The 24,077-nt window shown below is 40.4% G+C and overlaps 1 protein-coding gene across 3 annotated transcripts; it reads left to right on the forward strand.

Annotated features, from left to right (window-relative positions):
* The first annotated feature begins 14,207 nt into the window (after nucleotides 1-14,207).
* GMNN (geminin DNA replication inhibitor) lies at nucleotides 14,208-23,133 on the forward strand. 3 transcript variants are annotated; one of them, XM_070584170.1, is made up of 7 exons: nucleotides 14,208-14,578; nucleotides 16,227-16,284; nucleotides 19,297-19,374; nucleotides 19,994-20,141; nucleotides 21,135-21,217; nucleotides 21,522-21,632; nucleotides 22,719-23,133. In XM_070584170.1, exons 2-7 carry the CDS (start codon nucleotides 16,231-16,233, stop codon nucleotides 22,878-22,880), a joined length of 636 nt encoding a protein of 211 aa, XP_070440271.1. In that variant the 5' UTR covers nucleotides 14,208-14,578; nucleotides 16,227-16,230; the 3' UTR covers nucleotides 22,881-23,133. The 3 variants fall into 3 exon arrangements, with proteins under 3 accessions (XP_070440271.1, XP_070440270.1, XP_070440269.1); XM_070584169.1 differs by having other exon boundaries at nucleotides 14,267-14,584; XM_070584168.1 differs by lacking the exon at nucleotides 14,208-14,578 and adding an exon at nucleotides 14,729-14,906.
* The last annotated feature ends 944 nt before the right edge of the window (nucleotides 23,134-24,077 follow it).

Here is a 24,077-nt window from a genome sequence, read left to right on the forward strand (position 1 = left end):
CACTATCTGCGACGTTTGCTCCTCTCCTGGCTGCTTTCCAGCAGCATTTAAACATGCTCAAGCATTTTCTTATCTTAATCTTCCCTTCACTGCTAGATTGCTTTAGAGTTTTGTGCACTCGCTCGCTCCCCAGCTTCGCCTGCAACTTTATCCTCAACCTGCTGCAGCGTGCTGCTACACCCGCCATGCCACTGAGTCTTCTCTTACCAAGTCCGATAGCAACTTCTTATTGATAAATTACCAGTCACTTCTGAATATTTCTTAAATTACTTGACTTTGACAGTTGATCAATGGCTTAGCTCTTAAAATGCTTGCCTCCATGATGCCAGCCTGGCCTACTTTCTCCTGCCTCTTGGGTTGCTGCCTCACAGCCTCCCTTGCTAACTCTTTTATCTCTACCTGTCTTAGAGGTCCTCAGGGTTAAGTCCTGAGCCCTGTTGTCTCCTCCACAATCTCCCTGAGCGATCGCATTCACCTTCAGAGTGAGGACACCTAGGCTCGAAGAAGTGGAGTGATCTGCCCAAGGTCACACTGTGTGATGGCATCAGAGTGAGGGACGTGTTTAATCTAAATCTGTTGTGTGCTAGACATTGCGCGGGCACTGAGGACACAGATGCAAATAAGATGCTGTCTCTCCCCCTCTAAGTTTTGCAAGCTGCATAGCCCTTCCTCTCTCCCTGCATTCCACCTGGCCCCTCACCTTATCATTCAGGTGTCAGTTTAGATGTCACTTCATCCAGGAAGCTTTTCCTGACGACTCCTAAGACTGGCTGGGCTCTTGCTCCGTCCTGTGAGCTTCCTAGCACCCTGTACCTACTCCCTTGCACTTACATTGCCTTGTAATTATTTGCTTGTCTGCTTTTCCCTACTGTGCCTCCATTTCTTTTTTTTTTTTCCTGCTTTATTTCCCAACCCCCCCCGGTACATAGTTGTATATCTTAGTTGCAGGCCCTTCTAGTTGTGGGATGTGGGACGCCGCCTAAACGTGGCCTGATGAGCGGTGCCATGTCCGTGCCCAGGATCCGAAGCCTGGGCTGCCACAGCGGAGCGCGCGAACTTAACCACTTGGCCACGGAGCCGGCCCCACCTCTGTTTCTTATAGTTGTAAGATCTTTTCTCTGCTTGAGCTGAGAAGAGCAGAGTGTGCCATGCCACTAGGAACCACACCAACTCTTCCACTTTTCCAGAAAGGCCAACTGCCGGGGCAATGGGCAATAAGCTCATTGAGGGCAGCAGGACTGTGTCTGCGGGCACCATCACATTCCCAATACCTAGCACCCAATACCTGGCATATCATAATTACTCAGAAATTGTTTCCTTTATGAAGAAGGAAGGAATAAATGAATGAATGAATCCCTTGCTAAATATTGGAATAGAACTTTGAGAAACATCCCAGATAAAGAAAAGATAATAGAGTAGGAGAGCTATTCTGTTTGGAGGTAGACAAAAGAACTGGCTGACCTCTGGAAGCCTGACCAGTCCAGTGATTCTGAATTTGATTTAATATAGTCCTTGTGTGGGGAAATGGGATCTATTTGTCTTTGTTATTAACATTCTGAAGAATGTTACTTTGCATGGATATTAATGAATGTCTGGTTTGCTCAAATGGTGAGAAAATCAATGTGGTATACAAGTTGTTAGATGAATGAGTCTTGTCAAATTCAAGTTCCGCTTTTAATAAATTAGATAGCATTGCCACCTAGTGGGTGGTAAAAAATTCATCCTGGAACTGTATGCCGTTGGTAAATTATTGTGAATAAGATTATTAACATTCTGAAACTGAATCTAAACAGGCTATTTCAGGAAGAATTCTGTTGGCCTCGTATTTACTGTAACTTAAGAGATCTGACTGCTGATCATGAAGTCAACAGAGATTTACAATAAGAGAAGTCCAAGACTTTGAATTTTTTTGTCCTTAGAATACATCCCACTAAGAGAGGAGAGTACTGTGTTCAAAGTGTACTCGAATTAATTCTTTTCTCTATGTGGTTACATTATCACAATTTGATACAGAGTTAGGATTGCTGTAGGGTTTGCTTGTGCTCATCCATTTTCGTTTCATTTTTTCCAAGATTTCACTATAAAATTTTCAAACATTGAGTGAAGCAATTTTACACCTGTATACCCACTTCCTGGATGCTACCACTAACATTTGACTATAATTGCTTTGTCACATCCATCTAAACATCCCTGTATCCATCCATCTATCTTATTCTTTGGAAGCACTTCAAAATAAACTGCAGATATTGGTACATTTCTCTCTAACTACTTCAACATGCGTACCGTTAATATAATTTTTTTTTAAAGATTTTATTTTTTTTCCTTTTTCTCCCCAAAACCCCCAGGTACATAGTTGTATATTCTTCGTTGTGGGTCTTCTAGTTGTGGCATGTGGGACGCTGCCTCAGCGTGGTTTGATGAGCAGTGCCATGTCCGCGCCCAGGATTCGAACCAACGAAACACTGGGCCGCCTGCAGCGGAGCGCGCGAACTTAACCACTCGGCCACGGGGCCAGCCCCTTATTAATAGAATTTTTGATTTAATTTCTTTGCACTTGTAAAACATTTACAGAGTTCAAAAGTAAAAAAAGTACATGCTCAAAATTCTCACTCCCATCCTGTTTCCCACTCCTGTAAGTAACCATTTTCATTAGTTTCTGATTTAGCCTTCTTGTTTTTTTAAGATAAGCAAATACATAGGCATGTATCTTCTTATTTCTTTCTTTACTAAACATAGAATGCTATATATGCTCTTTCACTCTACTTGTTTCATTTAATGCTGTATCCTAGGGATTCCCCATCTCAGAGAGCCTCCTAATTTTTTTTTATGGCTTCATAGTACTACATTGTGCAGATAACCATAATTCATTCAATCCATCTCCTATGGATGTGCAATTAGGTCGTTTCTAATATTTAGGTATTATAAACAATGCTATAGTGAAAAGCCCTGAGCACATGTTAAATTTATGGTGGTATATCTTCAGAGTCAGTTCCAAGAAGTGGAATTGCTAGGTCAAAAGTCAATGTGCACATAGACATTGTAGAAATGCATCGTCACATACTGCCAAATTCCACAGTGCTGTCAACATTCAGCGCTCCCATTAGCCTTGCGTGACAGTGCTTGTTCTCTCCCAGCCTCACCTATAGAGTGTTTTATTAATTTTCTGTGGCTGTGTAGCAAATTGCTACCCTCTTAGTGGCTTAAAAGAAAACATTTATTATGTCACTGATTCTGTGCGTCAGGAGTCTGAGCACAGCTAGCTGGCCCTGTGCTCAGGGTCTTACAAGGCTGTAACCGGAGTGTTGGCCAGGCTGTGCTCATTTCTGGAGGCTCCACTGGGAAAGACTCTGCCCCTGAGCTCAGTCAGGTTGTTGGCAGAATTCATTTCTCGGGGCTCTAAAACTCATGGCAGCTTGCTTCTTCAAGGCCAGTAGGAGAATGTCTTTGACCTCAGGAAAGGTCTAAGCGCTCTGTTGAAGGGCGTCCCACTGATTAAGCCAGGGCTGCCAGGAAAATCTCCCTTCTGATTCATTTAAAGACAACTGGTTTGGGACCTTAATCACATTAGTAAAATCCAATTGCCTTTGCCAGGTAACATAACTCATTCAAGAGCGTAACTCCAGAGGCAGACATCATGGGGGACATTTTAGAATTCTGCCTACCAGAAGTATGTTGTCAAGCTTTTGAATATTTGCTAATCTGATAGGTGGGAAATAGCTTCTTAACGTTTTAATTTGCGTATCTTCGATTATGAGTAAAGTTGAGTGTTGTTTCATATCTTTAAGGACCATTTGTTTATCTTTTTCTGTAAACTGTTTCTGTCTTTTGCCCATTTTTCTATTGAGTTTGTGGCTTTTTTTTCCCTCGCAGTGTTTTAGAGCTCTTTATAAAGTAGGGAAATTAGCCCTTTATCTGTGAAATATGTTGCATATATTTTTCTCTCAGCTTGTCATTTGTCTTTAGTCTCTGCTTATTGAAATCATCTGGTTGGTGTGTGTGTTTTTGGTGGAGAAGATTGGCCCTGAGCTAACATCTGTGCCAATCTTCCTCTATTTTGTATGTGGGATGCTGCCACAGCATGGCTTGATGAGCAGTGTGTGGGTCCATGACCAGGATCAGAACCCGCCAACCCTGGGCCACTGAAGCAGAGCGTGTGTACTTAACCACTAGCCCACCAGGCTGGCCCAAAGTCATCTGACTTTTTAAATGTTGACGATAAATTCAATTTTTAAAGACAACTAGTAGGCCACCACTACATAGGCTAAACAAAAGATATCTAAAGGCCTATGTAGAGCCCATGGGCCACTATCTATACCATCCTCAATCCTTTAAGTAATTCTGCACCAAAATTGTCTCCTGAAGATAACTGACTATATCATTTTTAACACCATTTGAATCATAAATTCCAAAACCTCCTTTGGTGATGTGTTCACTGTCTATATCTCTTAGCTGTGTTTATAGTACACCAAACAAATGGTTTGTCAAAATATAAATTGGTGCAAATATTTGTGGTTGCCAAGGTTTTTATGGGCAAACGTTTTCCAGTATTTCCACCTCCTCATCCCTCATTTAATCCTTTTTAAGTTAATATTTTAAAAAATTTCATTATTGACAGTTTCAAAGGTATATAAAAGTAGAGGAGCTAGGACAACGAATCCTCATGTATTCATATACACTAATTTCAACAGTTATCAACACAAGGCCAATGTTGTTTTATTTATACCAATGGCTCTCAACGGGGGGGTGATTTTGTCCCATAGGGGATATGTGTCAATGTCTGTAAACATTTTTGATCGTTATAACTGGGGAGTGTTCCTGGCAGCAAGTGGGTAGAGGCCAGAGATGCTGCTAAATAGCATACAATGCACAGGACAGCCCCCACAACAAGGCATTATCCAGCCCAAAATGTCACTCACGCCCATGTTGAGAAAGCCTGATTTATACCGTCACCTTTCCTTCTCACAATGATTATTTCAAAGCAAATATCAGATACATCATTTCATCTGTAAATGCTATTTACAGATAAAACCATTACAGTAAAAACCAAAATACCATTATTACACTAATATCTTAACATCATAAAATAATAAAATAGCCAGTCAGTGTTTAGATTTCTCTTTTTTCCTTTTTTTTAGTTGGTGAGTTCAAACAAGATCCATACTTAGCATTTGTTATTCTGTCTCCTTTTGGACTCTATAAATCCTTCCTTCTGCTTTTTTTTTTCCCATCTTGGCATTCAGTTGTTGAAGAAACCAGGCTGTTTGTCCTGTAGAATTTCCTATACTTCGGATTGTGCTGATGGCACCCGCATGGTGTTTAACATATTTCTCCACCCCCAGTACTTCCTTAAGCTGGCAGTCGACTTCCGATTCAGATTCAATTTTGGGGCAAGAATATTTCATAGGTGGAACATTTATCTTTAAAGAGATCTCCAGGAAAAAGTCAGTGAATCTTTGTTTCTAAAGATAACCTTAGTGATTTGGAAAATAAATTCTTAACTTTTTCCCCCATTAAAAATAATCTTATTTAATTTTTTAATTGAGGTACAATTGACATATAATATTATATTAATTCAGGTGTACAATGTAATGATTTGATATTTGTACGTGTTGCAAAATGATCATCACAGTAAGTCTGGTTAACATCTGTCACCGTACACAGAGAATTTTTTTTCTTATGATGAGAACTTTTAAGATTTACTCTCTTAGCAACTTTCAAATATGCAATACAGTATTATTAACTAGAGTTGCCATGCTGCACATTACATCCCTATGACTTATTTATTTTATATCTGGAAGTTTGTACTTTTTGGATCCCTTTCACACATTTTGCCCAGCCAGCCCGCCACCCCACCTGCCTCTGGCAACCATCAACCATTCTCTGTGTCCAGAGCTTTGTTTTTTTTTAAGATTTCACACACAAGTGAGATCATACAGTATTTGTATTTTTCTGTCTGACTTATTTCACTTAGCATAATGCCCTCAAGGTCCATCCATGCTGTTGCAAATGCAAGATTTCATTCTTTTTATGGCTGAATAACATTCCATTGTATGTATATATACACCACACTTTCTTCATCCATTCACCTGTTGATGGACACTTAGGTTGTTTCTATATCTTGGCTATCACAAACAATGCTGCATTGAACAAGAAGGTGCATATATCTTGACATTCTCACATGAGAAGATTGAGGAACAGAGTCTTTAGAGCTCATACTCTCAGCAGTTTCCTCAGAGGGCAGCTTCACCTGGGATGATGGCCCTTCTGGGCACTTCCCAAGCCTACAGAGTCCCATGTAATTTTCCTACTTACAGGCCAGCACCTAAATGAGATAACCTGAGACTAAGATGAATGCCCTCTAATTTCCTGACAGCCTCTGAACAATTCGGATCTAGTCCCTTGGGGATAAAATAATAAACTCCACCCTAGGGAGATTGAAAGGACAATCTGATTTAAAACAAGGAAGAATTTCCTCCTCTCTGAGATCCAGACTCCCTTGGAGAGGGGCAGACAGTGGCAGAGAAGTCACTGTGGTGCCATGTCGGTGGAACCTGTGGGAAATCTTCCCTCTGGAACTTGCCAGTGAATTTGGAGCTGAGAGGCAATAAATCCATACCTGGCCCACGTCCTGACTCCAGCCCTATTACTCATGATTTTCTTTGTCTATGGAATACAGAGAAAATATTTACATTGTCCACCGAGCAGGTTTTTGTGCTGATCAAAGTGAAATGGCATATGTGAAATGTTGTATAAAAGAAACAAATGTTAAGAAAGGATTAAAAGTTACTTGGCTTTAAGGATGCTTTCCCTTGGTTTCGGGCTCTCTGATGCCAACCTTGTTGACTTTTCCCAGGCTCACAGCCACTTGAAGTTTTTCCTGAGCTCAAGCTCTGTTTCCTCTGATTTGCTATTTGCTGGAGCAGAGTCACTTGGTGGCTGATAAGGTGGGTTCCTGCCCTCTAGATTCTGCTTTAGCACCAGGCAGTCTCTCCCAGGGACTTGCTTGTATCACTTCAGCTTCTTTATTTTCTAGCTTTATTGCGATATAGTTTCCATACAATAAAATCCACCTATTTTAAGTGTACAGTTGAATGAGTTTTGGTAATTATATATAGTCTTATAACTCCCACCACAATCAAGATTTAAAACATTTCCTTGACCCCAAAAAGTTTCCTCGCCTCGACCATTTTTGATAGCTTGAATTCGGTCCTTGAATTTTCCACTTTCAATACTCAGGCTCACCTCTGTGCTGGTGACCAAGTTTTATTTTTCTGAGAAACATCTCTGTTTTCATCTATTCTGCAGAGTAGAAGTAACTAACGGGTTTAGAGCTCAATAACTAAAGAATCTTTTCCTGGTTCAACTAAAAGGTCCACTCTAAATTTTTTCTTAGTCTTTTTTTTTTTTGAGGAAGATTAGCCCTGAGCTAACTGCTGCCAATCCTCCTCATTTTGCTGAGAAAGTCTGGCCCTGAGCTAACATCTGTGCCCATCTTCCTCTACTTTATACGTGGGACGCCTACCACAGCATGGCTTGCCAAGCGGTGCCATGTCTGCACTCGCGATCTGAACTGGTGAACCCCTGGCCGCCGAGAAGCAGAACGTGCGCACCTAACCGCTGTGCCACTGGGCCGGCCCCTTCTTAGTCATTTTATCTTTGAGTTTTTCCTTGGTCATTTTACCTCCACCTGTTACTGACTAATTGCCTCGAGGAACTCAAGGGTGAGTTTGGAGGCATTTGACTATTTTTCCAAATTGTTCTTTTTCCTTTTGTTATGTTAAGGAGATGCAATCACCAACCACTCTGAACCAGACCAAGCCTCACCACAAGAGTTACACCTATGACCTTTGCCTTAATTATTATTATTATTTTTTTTGAGGAAGATTAGCCCTGAGCTAACACCTGCTGCCAATCCTCCTCTTTTTGCTGAGGAAGACTGGCCTTGAGCTAACATTCATGCCCATTTTCCTCTACTTTATATGTGGGATGCCTGCCACAGCATAGCTTGCCAAGTGGGTGTAGGTCCACAGCCTGGATCCGAACCAGCAGACCCTGGGCCACGGAAGAGGAATGTGCAAACTTAACCATTGGCCCCGACCATTGCCTTACTTTTAATGTTAAGATGTCTCCAGGAGGAGCTTAGGCCTTATTCCCTTAACCTGCAGTGTATGTGGAAGCGTGTTTTCCAACTGAGCCTGTGAAAGTGAATACCCACCTTTCCCTTTTGAATACTCATTCCCCATCAGAAATAAATGTCCCTGCTTCCCTTTGTTCAAGGATGCCATGACTTTGGAAATGATTCTGCATGGGCTCCTGTTTGCTGCAAATATACCCTACTTTGTGTGACAACTACTTCCAGTTGAGAGTCTGACTTTAACTCTGCCAGGAGGCGAACCCACTCTTGGCTCAGTAACAAACCCTCCAAATGTGGTGATGTGTAGTGATCTCACTATATTTTTTAATGTCTGAAGGAGACCTCTTAGGGTGGCAGCCATCTACTTTTCTCCCGAAGCAGCCCCTATACCTGGGATGAGGTGGGAGGAAATGGCATGTCTCTGGGACAGTGCACTGCACCCCACCCCCATACATGCATCTCAGCCAGAGTTTATTGGACCATCTGACTCCAGCTGAGCCAATCAGATTCTCTTCCTCAGGAATTTGAAATGTGGACCATGGGGGCACAGAGACTGTCACTGGAGCTCATCACATTAACAGAAAGATCCTGGAGACACAGTCTAAGGGCTCCTGCTGTCGAAGCCCCCAGAAGCGTCCCCATGGTTTCTTCCCTTCCTATGCCACAAACTTTCCCTTTTTTCCTTCAGTTAACCAGTTTATGTCTGTTGTGTACAACTTGAGATATTACTAAACTGAAACTTATAATACCTGATATAATTTCTCCCAGAAGGTAGAAGAGAATTGTTCTTGGGGCTGGCCCCGTGGCTGAGTGGTTAAGTTCTCGCACTCTGCTGCAGGCGCCCCAGTGTTTCGTTGGTTCGAATCCTGGGTGCAGACATGGCACTGCTCATCAAACCATGCTGAGGCAGCGTCCCACATGCCACAACTAGAAGGACCCACAACGAAGAATATACAACTATGTACGGGGGGCTTTGGGGAGAAAAAGGAAAAAATAAAATCTTTAAAAAAAAAAAAAAAAAGAAGAGAATTGTTCTCTTATTGGTTTCTGGAAACCTATTCCCAAGAGCTACTGAGAATGGAAACCTAATATTACTTACTTAACCAAGCTTCTTCCTGTATTGGGAAGCCATATACCCGGGGGTCTCCTTCTCCTTCCTGAACACAAGTCTGGTCACTTTCCTTTCAGCCAGTCTTAAGCATTTTCTCTACTTCAAGACTTTTTAAAAAATATATCACAATTGGTTTTTTTAATGTTTTTTTTGGTGAGGAAGATTGGCCCTGAGCTAACATCTGTTGCTAATCTTCTTCTTCTTTTTTTTCTCCCCAAAGCCAGTAGATAGTTGTATATCCTACTTGTAAGTCATTTTAATTCTTCTGTGTGGGATGCCACCACAGCATAGCCTGATGAGTGGCGAGTAGGTCTGCACCCAGGATCGAACCAGCGAACCCCAGCCACCAAAGTAGAGCTTGCAAACTTAACCACTCGGCCATGGGGCTGGCCCCTACCTCAAGATTTTTAATTTTTTTTCATATATACTATTATTTTTGTTCATATATCATGATCCTCTCCTTTTTTCCTAATGTCCATGAATAAAATTCTATGTCTTCTGTATTATTTCTACACTTACCAAAAAATATTCTGACAAATTTGTTATTGGAACACATCTTGTATGTTCATAAACATATTACTATAGGGGACAGACCTTCTTGAGATCAGCGATGTATAATGTCAAAAGTTTAAATTCTGGGCCTCATATGTCAAAACTTACTCAGAAATTACTCTTTTCATTTAGAACAACATTGACGGATTTTCAAAGAAAGGTTTTTCTCCTCTTGAGATCCCTTTTAAATGTAAGAGCTGCTTAGCATTTCTTTAAATACAATAAAGTTGAAATGAAATGACGGTAAAAAGGAAAAGATCACACAAACGGCAGAACCTTGCAGCAGTCCCGGAGTTTCCGCTGGCTGCCCCTACTCTGCAGAGAGGACTGATGAAGCCGAAAAGCTTTCTGTCATGGGTTGAACTGTGTTCCCCCCAAATTCAGGAGTTGAAGTCCCAACTCCCAGTACCTCACAGTGTGACCTGATTTGGAGACAGGGCCTCTACAAAGCTAACCAAGCTGAAATGAGATAACGAGGGAGGAGCCTGTCTTACTCAGTTCAGTCTGCTATATCAAAAATAGCAGAGACTGGGTGGTCTAAACAACGAACACTTATTTCTCACAGTTCTGCAGGCTGGGAAGTCCAAGATCAAGGCGCTGGCGGATTCTGTCCGGTGAAGGCCTGCTTCTTGGTTCGTAAATGGCCATCTCCTCACTGTGTCCTGACATGGTGGAAGGGATGTGGGAACTCTCTGGGGTCTCTTTTTTATAGGGTCACTGATCCAACTGATGAGGGCTCCACCCTCATGATCTAATTACTGCGCAAAGGCCCCACCTCCAAATACTATCATATCGGGGATTAGGTTTCAACATTTTGGAGGGACATAAACATTCAGTCTATAGCAGACCTTAATCCAATATGACTGATGTCCTTACAAAAAGGGAAATTTGGACACAGAGACACATATAGAAGGCAGATGATGGGAAGAGGCATAGGGAAAAGATAGCCCCCTACAAGCCAAGGAGACAGGCCTGGGACAGGCCCATGCCACTGGGCCAGCCCTGACTCTTCTATTGGTGCTGTTTCTCTGGAGAACCCTGACTAATACATCTACCCTTCCTTATGTAGCCAGCAACTCATTCTCATCGTATAAATTTATTTAACAATTAACTTTTGTAAAATTACCACTGTGAATTTTGTGAAAATTTTCTCCACGACCAAATCCTTTCAGAAATAGTCTGGGTTTAAGAAATTGGGGTTTGGGGCCGGCCCAGTGGCGCAGCGGTTTAGTTCACGCATTCCGCTTATGGTGGCCCGGGGTTCACTGGTTGGGATCCCAGGTGGGGACATGGCAACACTTGGCAAGCCATGCTGTGGTAGGTGTCCCATGTATAAAGTAGAGGAAGATGGGCATGGATGTTAGCTCAGGGCCAGGCTTCCTCAGCAAAAAGAGGAGGATTGGCAGCAGATGTTAGCTCAGGGCTAATCTTCCTCAAAAAAAAAAAAAGAAAGAAAGATTACAGAAAAACACCCATAAATTTTTTTAAGGTTGTATAGTGTAAGACTGTACTAAATTAAAGGATTATACCTGAGCCAGTATTACTGCAGAAACATAATCCTATTAATACCCATGTTTTCTTTACTGCAGATAAGACTACAGTATATTTGGATGTCTAGAGAAAAATTCTGATTAAATGACAACTACTTATAACTTTTTCCAGATCCCTACAAAATTGTTTTCCTTATAAATTTGTTCTTCAAAAGCAGTATGAAAGCATACATTTTTGGAGACATTCCCAGTAGTTTGAGGGCTTGAGCATCTTCTGTCTCCTGAGAGGAATATTTTCAGAACCTCACTTTTGTCACATGTGAACTTTGAGTCAGAAGATCTGAAGTCTCAGTCTGTTGCTGCCTAGTTGTGTGTGATCCTGGGTCTGTAATTTAGCATCTCAGTTTGTAGAAACAACCTCACAGGGCTACTGGGAGGATTCAGTGGGGCAACGTATGTTATGATAGTTTAGAGCAGCCTGTCCTATTGAAATATAGTGCAACACACAAATGGGAGCCACATCTGTAATTAAATTTTTTTCTGGTAGCCACATCAAAAAAAGTAAAAAGAAACAACTGGAATTAATTTTAACAATATTTGTATTTAACTCAGTATATCCAAAGTATCATTTCAACATATAATCAATACAAAAAATCATGGAAATGTTTTGCATTCTTCTTTTCGTACTAAACCTTTGAAATCCAGTGTGTATTTTACATTATAGCACATTTCAATGAAGACCAGTCACATTTCAAGTGCTCAGTAGACATCATGTGGCTAGTGGCCACCCAACTGGTATAGATCTGAATTTAATTTGTCACATAAACCAGCTGATTATTTAGCAGGCAAAGCAGAAAGGATCTAACCTAAACTGGTGAAATGAGGGTGTCACAATTTTTCCTTAAGAAGGTATCATCTTCTTTGGTATGTTGAATTTTAAAAAAGTCAAACAATACTGAAATGTATAAAGTAAAAGTCTCCCCACACTATTCAAAACTAACCAATACTATTAGGAACTACAGATAACATTCAGGTAAGTGGGCTCACGGTCTGGAAAATCACCAGTTCTCTTATTGCCTCTGTAGTTTTTGAACTATGGTAACCTAGAGATTCTACCCCTCTGGTTTGCTTACCATTTTCATATGGAAGACATTTTTATTTCCTAGCTTTTTCCTTCTGGAAAGAAAGAACATGAACTTTATAGTTTACCTAGTACAGACTACCTGAATATAACATTTTATACACTTTTGAATATATACTTAGCCATTTTGGCTCTTTTCAGTGATCCCTTTTTATCATGTGGCTGACTGAAGAAACTGAAAGTCAGATTTACTATTCTGACTGGCTGGTGTTTCAAAGCCAAATGACACAACGGTTATACCTATCACTGGTCACCAGAATTCTTACTTTGGAAACCCAGCCTTTTACTGGTAGTTTTCCAATTAATGGATTGTTTCCTTTATGAATTTAGATCTCATATGTTATATTTCCCCCAAACAAAGCTAGAACCAATGTGATTATGCTTTGTACATTTTGAGCTTTGTGACAAAGAAATCCAGTGAGAGAGGTGGCAGGAGGTGGGCACTCAGTGTGGCAAGGTATGTAGATGAGAAAGTATTTGGTGCTGTAGAGTTAATTTCCTTTCCTCTGAGAATGAAAATCTCATGAAAAGTTAAGAAATGGGAAAACAGACATATTAATATCTGTGGTTTGTTGTTAGTGCCCACAATCTACTCCTAGAGACCCTGTGTACAGCAGACGGCAACTCGGCCCAGCCTTTTTGCACCATCCTGTCACCTTCTGGCGCTGTACCAGCCAATACTCTGCTGCTATTCCTAGGGTTTTCATGGCCAATTTTTTCAGAAGTGGGTGGCCAGGTCCTTCTTCCTAGTCTGTCTCAGTCTGGAAGCTCCACTGAAACCTGTCCACCATGGGTGACCCTGCTGGTATTTGAAATAATCACAGCAACACGCAGCCACCAATCTGACAACAGGCAGATGGACAGCGTGCTTCCCTGGGCAGAAACAACTCAGGCCATGGTGGTGAGCCTCCAATTTTAAACACTAGACCACCAAGGCTGGCTAATATCCACTGCAGTTGTAAACAAAAGATTGGACAAGACTCTGTTAACCCCAAATGTATTATTATGCCCATAAAGAAAGTTATTTGAGAATTTTGCAGAATAATTTATTTTTTTTCCAAAGATTGGCACCTAACAACTGTTGCCAATCTTTTTTTTCCTGCTTTTTCTCCCCAAATCCCCCCAGTACATAGTTGTCTATTTTAGTTGTGGGTCCTTCTAGTGGTGGCATGTGGGTCACAGCCTCAGCATGGCCTGATGGGCGGCGCCACGTCTGCGCCCAGGAACCGAACCACTGAAACCCTGGACCACCCAAGCAGAGCGCGTGAACTTAACCACCCGGCCAGGCGGCCGGCCCCCATGAGAATAATAATTTCTAAAGAGCTAGGCTATTCCTAAGGTTTCCCGGCTCCTTCAGATCGCAACGACAGCGCTAGAACAGTGCTTGGTCCTTATCAGGCGGTCAACAAATAGTTGCAAGACTAATTGATGGCCGAATTAAGCCTTCCAGAACTCCTACGGAATCGCAACACAGCCCAAACACAAAAAGCCAAAATATAGAAGCTCTTAATAAAACTAGGAGTCCGCGGAAGACGGCTTTACAGAAATATAACAAGTCGTGTACTATACACGTATACAATATTTTATTCTTCCGGTGATTATGTCTAGTTTGAGCAGATCTTTCTCCTCCACCTTGCAAAGGGCAAAAAACTCCACCCCATTATAAAGGGAAGTTCCGAGCCCAGGGCCAGAAGGCAGGAGGCAAAGACACCTATCTCCGAGCCAGCAGAAACCCCGGGATGACCCAGCTCAAATACACGCTACACCTACTGCGCAGGCGCAGCAAGGGGGCGGGGCCGAGGCGGGCGGAGGCGAGAGGCGATTCGCCGGATTCGGGTGGCCCCACCCCTCGTCTCGCGTCACGTGGTGACGTGACGGTCTGGGGCAGGCGGGCGGAGTTCGCAGGCTTTCACAGCCGCGCGCGCCAGCCACTCCGGCGGCTGTGTGCAACAGCGCGCTGGCCGTGGGCCTTGTGAGAGGCGCTGCTGCCACAGCTACCTGCGTTCGCTACGAGGATTGAGCGTTTCCATCCAGGAAGTGTGAGACAGGCTGCAGGAGGTGGGGACGCAGGGACTGCTAGACAAGCCGCTTTTCGCTCCTGCCAGCCGGAAGTCCCGTACTCCCGTGACAGCTGCCGGGCCGGTGCCGGGGTGAGGGTGAGTGGGGTGTTGAACGGTTGCGGGAGCCGGGGCGGGGGCGGGAGCCGAGGCACGCGGCTTCCCCATTGGGTGGGTCGGTTTTGGCGCGCTCTCCCTTCCGCGCTCCCCATTGGCTGGTGGGCGCCGTCGCTGAGGCGCGCGCCGCGGTTGGAGGGCCGGGCGCGCGGTACCGGACGGCCCGCCCCCTTGTTGGTAGCTGTGTGTCCGAGTCTGGAGGGCGAGCTGGCTGGGCGGGGTGTTTGCAGCTGGTGGATGCGAGACTCAGCCTGGGCATGCCTGGCTGTCTGGATGAGCGGAACGTCCACCCTCTTGACCAGAAGTAACTGGCAGTGATCCGGGGGGGGGGGGGGGCGGTCCGCAAACTGAGCTCCTGGCGAGGGTCGCTGAATCCTGCGTCTTCCATTAAAAACCCGATACTGGTGTTGGTGACCTTGGTTTCACCTGTTTATCACCATTTCCTTCGGACCCAGTCCTGTGCTGGAGTTTTTAATCTAGTTGCTTAAAAGAACTAGAGAATAAGAAGTAAGGGTGCCAGGTTGCTCGCAGGAGTGTTCATCAACTTGTGAAGGATCAGACTTCATCAGCGACTTTCCACTTTTTTTAATCGTGACACATACTACAGCACATTTGACATCGCAATTTAGGACGCAGCCATCCAACTAAAGTAGAAGTTTCACGAAGCAGTACTTATTCCTTGCATGCCATGCACTCTGGTGTTTTCTCCTCTGTTCGATTCCATTCTGTTCACTTAGGTTTTTCTAGGCAATGTTCGTGACCCAGCCAATGGTTTGGAAAACATTGCCCCGGTTCAACTTAGGGGTCCCTATCAGCATTTGCTTAACGTGAAATAGAGTAGAAAAAGAGTGCATCATCCAGTTCCATTAAGTTTTGTTTCCTAAACTCTTTGCTTGCGTGCTGGCTAGGGCACAGTGTAAGATGTATTAACATGCGATGGGTCAAAGTCAAAGTTTGAAAGCCGCTGCACTGAGTTAAGGCATGGCCACAAGAATCTGGGGCATCTCTTTGGGAGACAGAACGTTCAAACGTTGGCCCAGTGGTCTGGTTCACCACCTAACATATCCCATCCCTCTTCCTTGCTTCATCAGTGTCTCAGGTCATGGTGATGGGTTAAACATTCCCTGCAAATGTAGATGCATCATCTCCTTTGATCGGATATTACGTCACTGTTAAGTTATTGCTGGTTACCAGAGCCAAGTTTGTTACGTCTTAAATCCCCCTTTGAAACACCAGAGTTAGGATGCTCTTCTTTAGGATAGACTTGGGCATATCCAGGTCTCTGTGTTTCACTTTGCCTGCTGATGGTCTCTCAGATCTCTGAGAGCCCTGTATTTAATCCAGAACACCCTCGAGTTTTGTAAATAGTTAGAATGTATAATTTTCCTTTTGTAACAAGAGTTTTTATGACCAGAATTATTGTGTGTGTGTATATATAAAATAGAGAGCCACTATAGTCATTCATCGACATGGCTGAGTTTGGGTACCGTGAACAAAGATCGTGGTTCTGCCATACAGTAGTATGATTTTTATGATTGTAAGTACTTTCAACAAAAGTTAGACTCCACCTTCATGTGCAAACCATATTCTGTTTTTGAACTACTAGTCTTTTCTGCTTCACCAGGTGTATGATGAATCCCAGTATGAAGCAGAAACAGGAAGGAATCCAAGAGAATGTGAAGGTATGTGATAGAATCACTTTAATCTGTTGTAGAAAGCACGCAGTTGGAAGTATTTTGACATAATTTGGCCAAATTTAACCTGGCTGTAGTTTGTATCAACTTGATTTACTGACTTTTTAGCCAGAGGACAAGTGACAATAGAGAACTTTTAAAAAACTAGTTATGATTGAATATTAAGCTTTCTGATTCATAAATGTAAGGCATCTTTCCATTTATTTAGGTCTTTAATTTCTTTCAACTATGTTTTGTGGTTTTCAGAGTATTGGGTTTCACACTCCTGTTGTTAAATTTTTTCCTAAGTATTTTGTTTCTAATGCTATTGTAGATGGAATTGTTTCCTTTGTTAAATTTTTGGTATGCTCATTGCTAGTGTTAGAAATACAGTTGATTTTTGTATCTTGATCTTGTATCCTGTAACGTTGCTGAATTTGTTTATTAGTTCTATTAGTTTTTTAGTAGACTCCTTAGCATTTTCTGTAAGCAAGATTATTGCTTTCTTTCTACTCTTACATTGCATGAAATAATTTTATTAAAATCCTTTGTGTCTATCTTCAGAATTAGTGTCTTTGACTATGGAGACACGTTGTGCATTATGTTGCACATATTTCTAGAGTGCATCATACTCGTTACCACCTAACCTGCTTGTGTGGCTGTACTTTTTGAGTCCCTGTATGATACTGTCACTGGAAAATCTTATCCCAAATATTTATTCTTAGAACAATAAAGACACAGTTTGTTTAATTTTGAATTTGTAATTTTGACTGGCTCCACTCCTAAGGTTCTAAATGAATTTACATTTTAACTAGGTTCTACCATACAACTTAGACAATATGACGATTCCTAGGAATGAGACCACATCTTCAGGAAAACTGTATCAGTTTGCAGGTTTAAATTAAATAGAGGAAATAAAAGCCTTTCAAAGTGATCGCAGGTGCTTTTTGGTAGGTTATTGTGGTTGTCTCGCCTTACCTCCCTATCCTCCTTACATAATTTTTCTTGAATAATACTTTGCATTGATACTTTTTGAATTTGAGTTTCCATTTAGGATGATGATGTTTTTCCATTGTGCTTTGTGTGTGCTTAAACTTTTTATTATGAAAATTTTCAAATATTCAAAAATAGTCAATAGTGTAATAATCTCAATTAACTTCCCCATTTTCTACAGTTATCAATATATAGCCAATCTTGTTTCATCTACATCTCCATTCACTCCTTTTTCCCCCTCACTTAATTATTTTGAAGCAAATCTCAGACAAATAATTTATATAATTTCAGCAGATCCTTACATTTAAAGAAAAGTCTAATGTTTACTAGCTAGATTAAAACTATCTTGGATATAAAAGGACCTGAGTTCTGTTTGGTTCTGCCTCTAAAACTGACCTTGGGTGAGTTATTTAGCATCTCTTTCTCAGTTTACTCATCTGTAAAATGAGGAATTTAACTAAAACTAGATCTGTAAGAGTGAATTCTAGGAGTTCGTGGATTTCTTGCCAGTTGTTTGCAAAATTCTGTTATGAGTATGCTCTTGTGTGCTTTTTTTTTTTTTTTTGCAAGGTTTCAGAGAATCTCAAATTGTTTTCTAAAAAGATTAAGACCCATTAATATATAAGAACCATTTTGACTCTAAAGAGTCTATAATTCCAATACATGATCTGTAGAAAGAAAATGGTAATAGCGATGTTACATTTTTGGGGCTGAATGCTATAAAGCTTACATATATAAAAGTTAAATCTTGGAAATTGTCGGTTTTTTGTGACAGTAATTTAGCTGGCTTTTTTGGCCATTATTAGTAGCAACATTTAAATAAATTAGCACCTATTATTAAGGTTCCAAAGTTATATTTTCTTCTGTTTGTCTGGAGACTGTTGACTAATCTATAATCTAAATTATATCTGAAAAGTTGATGTAATATTTGTTCTCCCAGGAGCTGGCATTTGTTCTTTGGTTAAATAGTGAGATAATAATCAGCAGCGGAAACTTTACCGTGGGAAAGGTGAACTCTTGTCATGTGAAGTACAGTGTGGAATCAGTGACTTTCTCACGCTGCTTTGGTGTCGTGTTCTCGCTAACCTTGTTTGAGTATTCACCATTGTTTGCTATCCCATGGTGGCAGTATAATTAATGATTTTTGCAGAAATAGAGCTTTCGGATCAGGAAATAGACAGGAAGGTTTTTACATATTGTAAGGAAGGCAATAGTTTTTCCAAAACAATAGCCTGGGCATTTTACAGTATTTTAGTAGGCCGCAAGCACTGACATTTTAGCTGTCTCCCAATGAATGGGCTTGAAGCAAAACTGCTTCTACAATGACGTAAAGATTTCAGAGGGAGGAGGTCCTATTGTGTGTGTATTTGGTTTTGTGTAAAGTATGTTCTTGAAAATTATGTTCCTATGGTGAATACGTAGAAATGTGTTAGGGAATATTCACATTTAAAGGAAATCTGAGATGAATCCTTCTGATTAGGGAAGAAGTATTGCAGTGTAAGTAATTAACCTTTTCTCCCAGTTTACCTGTGTTCTGGGTTTCTACCATAAAGGTTATGTTTGGTAAAGTTTCTGTGTGGAAGATCCTTTTAAGAGGGAATGCAAATATTCCTGTTATACTGGAATTTCATTACATATGGTTTGAAGTGTTAGAGCTTAGAAATTTTGTTACATTTTTGTTTTAACTAGATACAATTAGTTGATAAAACGACTAGAGCAAGAGCATATATTGCTATAGGAGAAAAGCAGCTTGTTTGTGTCACATTTGGGTGAAAGATCCATTCTTAGCATTTCTTCAAACTGTATTATAATTTTAGGGAAATAACCAGATTGTTAGTAGATTAAACCAATTCTTGTTCATATGGAGCATTATAAAATTATATAGCAGACCAAATATTACCGTTCTTAGTGTTTCTTTTTTTCTAAATTATAGTAGGACTAAGAGAGTAACCATCCATATAGCAACTCAGGAACCAGATAATCATATAGAAACTCAGTAACCAGGTAATGAATTATCTTGACTTTCAGAATAGTCCTATCCCAAGAAGAACTCTGAAGATGATTCAGCCTTCTGCAGCTGGATCTCTTGTTGGAAGAGAAAATGAGGTATGTGTCATTGGGCTAGAAAGGGGTGGAGATGACACTACCTTTACATTAAAAACACTTCCAAGATTTCCTTGGTCAGGAATACCTAAATCATTGAAATTTGGAAATAATTTAAGAATAGCAATTGCGTATTCCCCAAATAACTGCTTTTTCTTTTAATTGTTCAATTTAAGAAGTTCAAAATTGGTATGAATAGATGGAGCAGAACTGGAATGATGTAGTCAATCCTAACCTACTTTGATGTTTTGAGAGTAAAATGTTCGATTCATTCATTTACCCCTGTATGTAAAGGATGAAATCATGGATGAGAGTGTCTAGATTTTTATAGGTTGAAAATATTGCCTTTCCATGGTACTGAATTATTTAAACAATAAAGAGAATTTCAGCTAAGTCCTAGATCCAAGTCTAATCCAAAATAGTTGTTGCAAATAAAATTTCTAAAATATAGCTGTACATTTTGGTAGAGTCCTGAATTGTGGGACTTTTTAAAAGATCCAAGGTGTCAAAATGCTATAGACATATAAGTGCTCTATTTTTAATACGTAAGTGATAAAACCACTCAGCTTTCTTCTTCATTAAATCAAAGTAAATGAGATTAATGTACGTATTGCCATTATAGTTGGTGAAAGTCTTGTCTAAAAGGAAACATCGGAAGGACCAGTTAACATCTAAGACTTCCAGCTCAGGAGTTGTTATTGTCCCAGAACACAGTGAAAATAAAAGTCCTGGAGGTGTTACCCAAGAAGCATTTGATCTTATGATTACAGGTATGAAAAAATGCATATATAATTTTTACCTTAAAGTTGATACACTGAGAAGGATACAACATAGACAATATTCCTGTCAAAAATGTTTAGCTTGAATCTAATCACGGAAACAGACAAATCCAAGTTTAAGGATGTTGTACAGAATAACTGATCAGGACTTTTCAAAAATGTCAGTGTTAGGGGGCTGGCCCCATGGCCGAGTGGTTAGGTTTGCACACTCCGCTTCAGGCGGCCCAGTGTTTCGTCAGTTCAAATCCTGGGCACGGACATGGCGCTGCTCATCAAACCACGCTGAGGCAGTGTCCCACATACCACAACTGGAGGGACCCACAACGAAGAATATACAACTATGTACTGGGGGGCTTTGGGGAGAAAAAGGAAAAAATAAAATCTTAAATTAAAAAAAAAGTCAATGTTAAAAAAAAACACAAACACACAAAGCACATGTTACAAACATCTTTAACAATCTAGCTGAAAGATATATGTGTATTTATTTGTGTTGCGGTTCTTTTGAAGGGTTGAAATCTTTAAAATGTTGGGAAAAATAGAAAAACATTGATTTGCTTTTCTGAATTCAACCTTTTAAAAATGGGTACTACTAAGTAAAATGGGTAGTACTGAGAAAGATGGTAAATTGTTTTTATTTGCGTGCTTGCTTGCTTGCTGAGGAAGATTCACCTTGAGCTAACATCTGTTGCCAATCTTCCTCTTTTTGCTTGAGGAAGATTGTCAGTGAGCTAACATCTGTGCCAATCTTCCTCTATTTTATGTGGGATGCTGCCACAGCACAGCTTGACAAGTGGCGCTAGGTCTGCGCCTGGGATCTGAACTTGTGAACCCCAGGCCACCAAAGCGGAATGTGTGAACTTAACCACTGCACCACGGGGCGGCCCCTGTAAATTGTTTTTAGATAAAAAAAATTACTGGGTTTTTACAGCAGCGTGTAACAGTAATGATTTTCAAAGTGACATGTAAAACATTAATTTGTTTCAGAAAATCCATCCTCTCAATATTGGAAAGAAGTGGCAGAGAAACGGAGGAAGGCTCTCTATGAAGCACTTAAGGAAAATGAGAAAGTATGTACTGAAAATCATCTGTGGCATTTTTTAACATTCCAAGATGATTTTCCTTCTACTGCTGAGCATATTTAGTTAGAGCAATACAAACTAGTGTTAATATTGGCCTAAGAAAAGTTTAATTAGAAGGGCAACTTCATGACCAGAGTTCTTGTACACAAGAAGCCTGTTGTGTTGAGAGACAAAGATAGCGCCTTTGTTAGGAACTTTGTGCTAAATGTCTACCAGTTATGTACTTGGAACGTATAATTTGGTTTATAGCATAGCAAATGTATGGAAAACTGACTTTATTTCTGTTGTATAGCTTCATAAAGAAATTGAACAAAAGGATAATGAAATTGCCCGCCTGAAAAAGGAGAATAGAGAATTGGCAGAAGTAGCAGAACACGTGCAGTATATGGCAGAGGTGATAGAGGTACGTGTTTGAACCTGCACCTGATTCAGAATCATCTATTTGTCTATGGTATTGAGGCAGACGTGTGATCAGTAAGTGTTTGGGTTCTGGAATCAGATTTCCTGGCCTTGAGTCTCAGCTCCCTGCCCAGCACCACTAAGTTTGCTGAGTCAAGCAGCTTATTTATCCTGTCACGGCTTCATTTTCCTCATCTGTAAAATGGGAGTAATAGTACCTGCTTTGTAGGCTCATTATGAGAATAACGAGTTATAATAGATGAGAGAAGTGCCTGCACATAGTAAGAGCCCAATAACTGTTAGATAGTATTCTTTATTATTATGAAGCAGAAGAGCATCTAAAGAACATCTGTTTTCTTGTAGAAGTATAAAAAGGAATTAACATACCTGAAAAATAGAAAAATTTAATTTCACAGTTAACAAATTTTTAGACAGTTTTTAATTTAACTGTAATGCCAGCGTGACATTACTTTCATTTATAAAATTTAATTGGTGTACTAAATAAGTTTGGTGGCCTTATCTAACTTTTTTTTTTAATTTGGAAGTAGTTAGTGTGTTTCTAAGAATTAGCCTGAAACTGTTACTTTACCACTCTTGGCCTAAAAAATAGGTCCTAAACTTACTCATGTTTGCAGAAAAATCATCTTGCTGATAGAAAGTTTTTCAAATCAAAACTTTTTTTGTACTGAATGGCTTACATTTTAGAGCCGTGACAGAATTAGTGCTTAAAGTTTTCATTGGGAATTACTGTCGTAGTTCTCTTAACTGCCGTAAAAGTGTTGCCCCACAGCGGATGGAAATTAGAAAACCTGGTCCTTCAGTGTCATAGTTTGAGAAGTACTGATTTCAGCTGTACTCTGAAAGCAGGTCAGTGCTTTAAAAAAATGAGCAAATTATTAAGCACTGTGACTTGGCTGAAATAGGATCTAGCGTGATGGAGAGACTGATATAACTGATTGTTTGTAAGTGAATTTGAGAGACGTTATGAAAAGGACCTCGTACAACATTGAGGGTCAGTTATATCAGCATACTGAGAATGGACTTGGGTTTTAAAGTTTTTACAATAAATTGTTGTTTTTTCCTTTAAAAGAGGCTGAATGGTGAACCTCTGGATAACTTTGAATCGCCGGATAGTCAGGAATTTGATTCTGAAGAGGAAACTGGTGAGGATTCTGAAGTGGAAGACTCAGAAATCGCCACATGTGCTGAAGAAATTGTATCTTCCTCTACAGATGCAAAACCATGTATATGAAATTCGTTAATAGTTGACTCTTGAGAAATATACTGCCGAAGTTTACCTCCACTATAGTTCTTTGTAGCAGAGCAAATAACTATATAATGCAAATTTGGAATCGTACTTCCTTGTTTAAATCCTGGGACCCTGTTATTGTATTAAAATACAAATACTATGTATTTTTAATCTATGATGTTTTATGTAAATAGTGTTTTCTCATTTGTCAGATATGACTTGCATATATGATAAATAAACTTCAGTCTCCTATTGACCATTGTGTGCATCTTGGCAAATGAAGTATAACGAGTCTGTGTTGAAAATTTATCTATTTCTATGGTTTTATATTATTTTCTATTCCTCTGCTATCTGGGAGGAAACAAGGAGAAGATGAATTTATCCATCTTTAGACTGAAATAGTTGAGGTTTTACTCTCAAACCTGATGGTACCTTAAGCTCATTGTAGGGACTTGATTTTCAGATCCCCATGTCCGGATATTCTTTCCAAGTAGTTTTTGTAATGGAGTGTGAGAATCTAATTTCAAAAGCTTCCTGAGGGAAACTGATTACCCAGGTAAAGGCTTGACTGGCTGGTATGATCAGACTCTTCTTGGAGGCTTAAAAAGATGGGGGATGGAGCTGGTCCTCTAGAGAAGCAAAGTAGGGGGCAGGTCAAAGTCCAGTTAAGAGACACAGGGATAGCTAAGCATTCTGAAACTTTCTATTCACACATTTCACATATGTATAGGACAAAGTATATATATTGAAGGAATAATAAGTACAATTAGGGTGAAATTAGGGATTTCCTGTATGTACTGTTCTGAAGGAAGAAAGGAACAAAATAAAGGGAAGTTATTTGCAAAGTATATAGCATTGGGATTGAGTATGTTCTGTGAGAAGCATACAAGTACCTTTGTATAAATCGGCAATAAAGAGCAATGTCAATCTTTAAAGGATTACTTTAGGCAAGTTATTTATTCTTAGAGAACTTTAATTTTCTTCTGATATTGAGATAAAGTTTGCCTCTGTTACTGTGGGGATCAAAATCTTTAACTACAGTGTCTGAACAAAATGCTTAATAAATGGAAGCTATTATTAATCAATAGCAACATTGTCCAGTAAAACCTTCTGAAATGTTGGAACTATCTGTGCTGTCCAGGATGATAACCACCTAGCTGTATGTGGCTGTTGAGCACTTGAAATGGGCTAGTATGAATG

The sequence above is a fragment of the Equus przewalskii genome, chromosome 19 (genome assembly GCF_037783145.1).
Source record: "Equus przewalskii isolate Varuska chromosome 19, EquPr2, whole genome shotgun sequence".
NCBI lineage: Eukaryota > Metazoa > Chordata > Mammalia > Perissodactyla > Equidae > Equus > Equus przewalskii.